The sequence below is a fragment of the Mus caroli genome, chromosome 1 (assembly GCF_900094665.2).
Source record: "Mus caroli chromosome 1, CAROLI_EIJ_v1.1, whole genome shotgun sequence".
Lineage (NCBI taxonomy): Eukaryota > Metazoa > Chordata > Mammalia > Rodentia > Muridae > Mus > Mus caroli.
The window spans coordinates 163,537,051-163,543,877 of record NC_034570.1 but is presented as its reverse complement, the minus strand read 5'-3'; the positions used below and the strand labels follow the sequence as shown (position 1 = coordinate 163,543,877).

Genomic DNA, 6,827 nt, shown 5'->3' with positions numbered 1-6,827 from the left:
GGGAGTGGGGGAAGGGAGCAGGGAGGGGACCGTGTATCTTTATAATCTTTCTAACTCTCCTGTGCTAATCTCAGAGGGACCACCCTCAATATATCTGGATTATCCATGTGGTCAGGCTGCCTCCTTTCTGCTCCTCTCACTGCTGGCTGGGCTGCATGTAAATAAGGGCTGTCCTCATGTCCTGGGCACCTGGCACTCAAAGGGAACTGCATCCTTGCCATGCCGCTCTGTGGAGCATCTGTATGTGGAATCAAGGGACAGAGAGTGTCTGAGTCCTTTGCTTTCCAGAGAATATTTGCATTTAAAGCATGCCATCTGACTGCTTCCCCGTTACCCTCTGTCCAGCAATGCTGGCCACCTCCGTGGTGGAGGTGAAGACCTGAGCAACACTATGCGGGAAGGAAAGCTTCACCCGTTTTTGCCAAACTCTCTTTTTAGCTCCCTCCTGATATACCTGAAATTTGACCTGGGTACTCATCCATCTGAGAGGGTTAATGGCAACCCACATATTGAACATGTATCCTGTATTTCTCCTGGCCAGAGAAATAACAATTCTACCTCCCATCAGAAACTTTACCTATTGCCGAGATGCCAAACCAATGAAGCATTCTCACAGTCTGTATGTCTCACAACAGAATATGAATAGAGATTACCCAGTGGGCTATAGTCTCACATTAAAGTATGCTATCCCATGGTCCCACAGAGCCTATTTTGATGTGTCAGACCATGTGTTCTGCTTGGTGTGAGAGATGCATTCATTGAGTCCATAGGTGGTAAGGCAAATGCCCAATTGCTCCCTGAAGGAGAGTCTTTACAGAGCCTTGACAGGCCTCCAGTCTCCAGTCCCTCATACACTGAAGCGCCCATACCTCTAGATAGCAATGCCCACACCCAGGCACCACCCAGCACCTAGCACTCAGATGGAGGCACACTGATACCCAACACAGACACACAGATAAATATGTGCATTCCTCTACTCGTGCTGCCACGCACAAAAGGCCTCCAACTGAAGGCCTACTCTGTCTGGACAGAGCCAACACCAAATACCATTAGCACATCTTCCCCCCAAACAGGGGATCTTTTGAACTCTTTCCTTGGATCTCATTCAAAGAAAGAGAGAACAGAGAGAGTCATCAGACGCCTGGTCACTCCACCTTCCCAGTGCCGCTCTTATCTCTGCTTCACAAGTCACCCCTGGCCCCTCATCCTTCCCTTGCTGGAAAGATCCCCTTGCCACCTTTGGGAAAATTCCCCCTTTGTGGACCTGACCGTGTTCGTTTCCTGAGGTCATTCTGACCAGGCAAATCCAACTGCAAAACAGGAAGCCCCAGGACGGTGCCCTATGCTAGCCCAAGGTTTAAGAAGCCTGTGGGTGTGAGGTTGAGCTTCCTGAGTGTGACCCTGAATATATATATACACACACACACCCTGGCTCTGCCTAGAACCTGAGAGAAGTCATTAGCCCTGGGCACTTATCTTGGAGCCACAGCTGCTGACAGAGTCCAGGCCCTGTACTTCGCTGCCCTGAGCCTGCAGTGCCATGGGGAACTGTCTGTACCCGGTGAGTGTGGGGACCATGCTCCATAACCCTTGCCTCTGTCCTACTGCTTCTTCTACTTTCTTCTCAGGATTTTCAACTTTTCTTTCCTCATAATCTCTCATGCCCATGTTTCTTTGTTCTCAGTTTCAAAAAAATCCTTTCCCTTTCTTTCCTATTTCCTGTTCTCACTCTATTTCTTCTCTCTCCATCTTTCAGGAAGTCCCAGTAGGTCTGTCCCCACCTTCCCTCCATCTATCTGCTCTCTTAGATCTCTACACAACTCGGACCAGGTTTCTCTGTGGCTCCGACCATTCAGGCTCCTCCTCAGCTTCCCTGTTCACCATGCTCCCTGCACCTATGACCTGCCGGAAGATCCCCTTTTCTCCAAACCCAAATTCCCCTTCTGTCTAGCCCTGCACATACCCCAGCCTCTTTATTGAGGTGCTAGATGCCCTGACTATCCTTTCTGGGTGTACTTTGTAGGTGGAAACCCTTTCACTAGACAAGAATGGAACTCAGTTTACTTTCGACAGCTGGAATTATTCGTTTGAAGATAACTACTCCTATGAACACGCAAGTGAATACAGCCTGACACCAGCTGCTCCCTGCTACTCCTGTAATCTGCTTGACAGGTCTTCCCTGCCCTTCTTCATGCTCATCAGTGTCCTGGGCATGCTGGCAAGTGGCGGCATCCTCTTCACGATTCTCAGACCTTTCTTCCACTGGCAGATTTGCCCCAGCTGGCCCATTCTGGCAGAGTTAGCAGTGGGAAGTGCCCTGTTCAGCATTGCAGTGCCCATCCTGGCACCAGGCTTACACAACGCCCACAGCACAGCCCTATGCAACCTGGGCTACTGGGTATGGTATACTTCTGCTTTTGCCCAGGCTCTGTTGATAGGATGCTATGCTTGCCTGAACCCCAGACTGAATATTGGTCAACTCCGTGGCTTCACCTTGGGACTCAGTGTGGGACTTTGGGGAGCAGCTGCCGTCTTAGGGCTGCCAGTCGCCCTGGCCAGTGATGCTTACAATGGCTTCTGCGCCTTTCCATCCTCCAGAGACATGGAAGCTTTGAAGTACACGCATTATGCCATCTGTTTTACCATCTTCACTGTATTGCCACTGACTCTTTTGGCAGCCAAGGGGCTGAAGATAGCACTGAGCAAGGGGCCTGGCCCCTGGGTTAGTGTCTTGTGGATCTGGTTCATTTTCTGGTGGCCTCATGGGATAGTTCTCATATTAGATGCTTTGGTGAGGTCCAAAATTGTTCCTCTGCATACATGTCAATCCCAGAAGATTCTTGATGCAATGCTGAATGTGACAGAAGCCCTGAGTATGCTGCACTGTGTGGCTACCCCACTGCTCCTGGCCCTGTTCTGCCATCAGACCACCCGTAGATCCTTGTCCTCACTCTCCCTCCCTACAAGACAGGCTTCTCAAATGGATGCCCTTGCAATCAAGTCCTAGTTTTGTCTTGTTTTGTTTTTTCCCTACATGTCAACTTAAATTAAAGTCTATACTGCTTTTATGAAGCGGGTGCTTTCTCGTTTTGTTTGGAGTTAAAGAGAAGGAGAAAAACCACTGAAGGAGAAAGGAGGGCAGTGCATACCTTCCTTTCCTGTCCCTAGAGCTGTCCTGGAATAAAGAGAATGGTGGATAAACATCCCCAGGGAATCCAGATGTTCTCTGGAGGTGAGTGATTATTGTCTTCTTACGGAACTAGAGAAGAGAAACAGTGGGGTGCGAGAAGATGGACTCTAAACCAGAAGACAAGGCTTGATGAGCACACAAAAAGGAACCCACTGCAGAAAACAAGTGGAATGGGTAGTGAAACCAAAGCAGGAAAAAGAACAACGAGTGACAGGCAGCAAAGTCCAAAGCAATAGCCCTGCCCACTCCCCTGTCTGACCCTTCTGGGTGCTCCTTGTCATTTTTGCCTTGTCCAGCCTTGTTTGGTAGTCAGAATGGTGGCAGAAAATGAATGAGGCATGCCCTACAATACTGGAGAGTAGTTGCCCTACTAGGGCTGCCAATCACCTTGCCGAGTGATGTTTACTATGGGCCAGTCTAGGATGTATATCAAAATAGTGCAAAAATACTGCTACCTAGGGGCTGTCTTTTTCAAGTTAATTCTTCATCATGACCTGGACAACCTCCCATCTCCCCCTTTTCTCTCCCTCCCTTTTTCTCTCCCTCCCTTCTCCATTTCTCCCCTCCATATCTCTACATGCACGTATGCTCTTTTGAAGGTTTTTTTCATCACCATGACCTTGATTCCTTTGTAAGCTTCTCTCTCTCTCTCTTTCTCTCTCTCTCTCTCTCTCTCTCTCTCTCTCTCTCTCTCTGTGTGTGTGTGTATGTGTGAGTGTGTAAATGCATGTGTACTTGAGTGAATGTGAGTTTCTATATGTGCATACACATACATATGTGTATGTGTGTTCTTGCAGGTTTATTCTTCATCATGCTCCCCATCCCCCACCCCCTCCAGTGTGTGTGTGTGTGTATGTGTGTGTGTGTGTGTGTGTGTGTGTGCATGCGCGACTCTGTACATCTGTCTCTCAGTCTGTTAGGACCCATTCCCATGTTATAAGAGATGCATGCACACAGTGAAGCGTGTCTATGCATGAGCTTACATCTCAATCAGTTTCTGCAGTACACATACCTGGGCATTTGCACAGAACTCTTGCAGAGGTCCCTTCATAACTTAATTCTATGCTGCACCTACTCAGGGTGTTAGGACAGAAATCCTTAACCGGTAAGTTCACTCACAATGGTGTTCATGTCCAGTCTTTCAGTGTGTGATGTATAGAAGGAAGTGATCATGATGCAAACCAATGGTGAAGCATCTGAAAGAAAGAAATCCTGATCCAATTTATCTTTGGACTGGAATTGCCCAAGTTTCCTTTTCCAAAACCCAGCTCTCAAAAGAAGCCTTTATCCCATGCCAGTTTCTTTTCTCCTTCTCTTATACATTCTAGTATCCTAGGAAATCCGTTCCCTACACATGCCTGGTTCCGGGTCTGCTTGTTGTGACTTCGGAGGGTTTTCTTCATGTCCTACTCAGTAAAGCTTGAGTGGCCATTAGTAGAAGAGCAAGTAAGAGCCTTTTTTTATATGAGGCACCCTCACTACCAAAAAATTAACCCTCTCCCTGGAAAGATCACAAAACGAGCTTGTCCCTGCAAGCTACCTCAAACCCACCTAGGAAAACTTGAGCAGGTACTTCATGTTGGTCTGAATCCATTTAATGATCTTTCTACACTTTCAAAGATGCTTTCTATTGTCTTCTTCCCTGATGAACCTATGCATGACTTTCTGGGTTTAAGGACTGAGAAGAAAGTACAAGAAAGGGGTAGGGATGACTTAAAGCATCCTAGGCTGGAGGGTGCAAAAGGATCAGGGAATTTTCCTGGGTGGGTGCCTTGATAAAGCCTCTAAATCTCCCTCCTCTGGTCTCTTAGCAACTACCAGGTTTAGATCCTGATTGGTACAACATAAATTGAAAGGCGGGATTGTGGGGCCGATTGACACACGGAATACATTCTGAAACATAACGGAAGAGAAAGAAAATGAGGAAAAAGGAAATAATTTACAAGCCTAAATTATGTTTAGGTCTCCAACAACAGAGATAGTGAACTTGTCCTGGTGTTTTCATTTTTTAAAATTTCCATTCCAGTTGCCATTTACACACACACACACACACACACACACACACACACACACACACACACACACACAAGAGAGAGAGAGAGAGAGAGAGAGAGAGAGAGAGAGAGAGAGAGAGAGAGAGAGAGAGAGAGAGAGAGAGAGAGAGAGGCAGCTCCAACTGCTTTCCCTAGAAGGGACTAGATTTAGAGGCTGACCTAAGTGAAGGAATGTTAAGGCTGTTTTGACTCCCTGATCCTTCCAGTATCTAGGGGATACTTGGCTTAACACTACTCTGTCTCAATCCCCTATTTCTAGAGGAGTCTCCCTCCTCACTCTGTCCGGGTTGAGAGCCTCTTGGTGATAGCTAACAGCTATGACATCTCTTGCAAAAGGAAGACAGAAACAGAAGCCAGCAGCTGATAAGAAGTCACAGTGGGTTGGAAACAAGAATGCTTATACTTATCTCATCCTCATCCCCCTCCCCCACCCTCGCTGCCTTGCTCCAAGGTCCTTTGGGATTGCCCTTTCCCTCCCATTATGAATACTGCAGCTGGGTAGTTCATCCTTAAGTCTGACTCTGACTCCAGCCAACTCTTGAAGCTTTCCTTAGGGAACTACTATCCAGACCCACTTAACCCAATGGGTACTACTAACCACTCTAAATTGGGTTGAAACTTGGCATCTTTAGTTCCAGTTCAGCCCTTCAGGAATACAAATCCTGTTTCCTTAGAGTTTAATCTAAGGGTTGGCAGGGATTTTAGCTGTGTATGAATTATTGGACATCCTGGAGAAGGAAGGGGGGGAACTCTCAGAAAGATGAGAGTCAGAACACAAGCTCTTGGGAATACATAGAGTTCCTAGGGCGGGTCAATTTACATTAAGGGAGAGATTTTTTTTTTCTTGAGGAAAGTTTGAATATCACATTGATGCTTATAATTCATTTATTTCTGACTGAGCCCCATACCCTCCAGGATTTAGGAAACAAATGTCTGTTTCGCAAATCCTTTCATCCCCCTTCATACCTATACCCTCCTTCTCTGTATCCCAACACCTTTCTTCTGTAGCCTCCGAGGAATTCTCACTGAGAACTTCACTGGGATTTCAAACCCAATTCATTGCCAACTCTAATTGCCAGGAATTTGCATGAAAACCATCCTATGCTATCTAATTATTCTGACAACAGCAGTCGGCCGTCTGGGCAGGAGGAGAATCGAGGTTTTAATTAACAATAATGCACCTTGCAGATGAATGTGGCTGTTTAGGTTAATTAACAAGTCCAAGTGTCTCCAAATCATCTTCCAGACATCTAGGTGATTCGGGTGGGAGAGGTATGGATCACACGGGGGGGGGGGGCGCTACTTTAAGAAGTCAGTTCAGCAAAAACATTCATGTTGGTTTCCATCCCCTCTATGGCTACTGGATGAAGGGGAAGAGGGAATCTCAGAAAGGAGCTCCTAGATATTTGGGTTGGGGGGTTGGAAACAACAAACTGTTGTGGGAGTTGGGGCATCTTTTGTGCCACTTTTACATTTAGAATGTGTTTTCTTTTTAGTACATGACAAGGTTAAGTTCTTATAATTTTGGGTATCTCTTTCTTTCTCTTTCTTCCTTCCTTCCTTCCTTCCTTCCTTCCTTCCTT

At 46.7% G+C, this 6,827-nt stretch overlaps 2 protein-coding genes across 3 annotated transcripts in view; both read left to right on the top strand.

Annotated features, from left to right (window-relative positions):
- Nucleotides 1-110, top strand: part of Cadm3 (cell adhesion molecule 3) — a 32,389-nt gene extending 32,279 nt beyond the window's left edge. For both annotated transcript variants that reach the window (XM_021159748.2, XM_029479784.1), the window contains one exon: nucleotides 1-110. This exon is cut by the window's left edge and continues 2,162 nt beyond it. The gene's annotated coding sequence lies outside the window, so the exon portion shown is untranslated.
- A 90-nt stretch (nucleotides 111-200) lies between these two features.
- Ackr1 (atypical chemokine receptor 1 (Duffy blood group)) lies at nucleotides 201-3,068 on the top strand. The gene is made up of 2 exons (XM_021172053.2): nucleotides 201-1,561; nucleotides 2,024-3,068. Exons 1-2 carry the CDS (start codon nucleotides 1,541-1,543, stop codon nucleotides 3,005-3,007), a joined length of 1,005 nt encoding a protein of 334 aa, XP_021027712.1. The 5' UTR covers nucleotides 201-1,540; the 3' UTR covers nucleotides 3,008-3,068.
- The last annotated feature ends 3,759 nt before the right edge of the window (nucleotides 3,069-6,827 follow it).

Coding starts and splice junctions, on each gene's coding strand:
- Ackr1 (XM_021172053.2), top strand. CDS start 1,541: ATGGGGAACTGTCTGTACCCG. Junction 1,562..2,023: donor TGGGGAACTGTCTGTACCCG/GTGAGTGTGGGG, acceptor TGTACTTTGTAG/GTGGAAACCCTTTCACTAGA.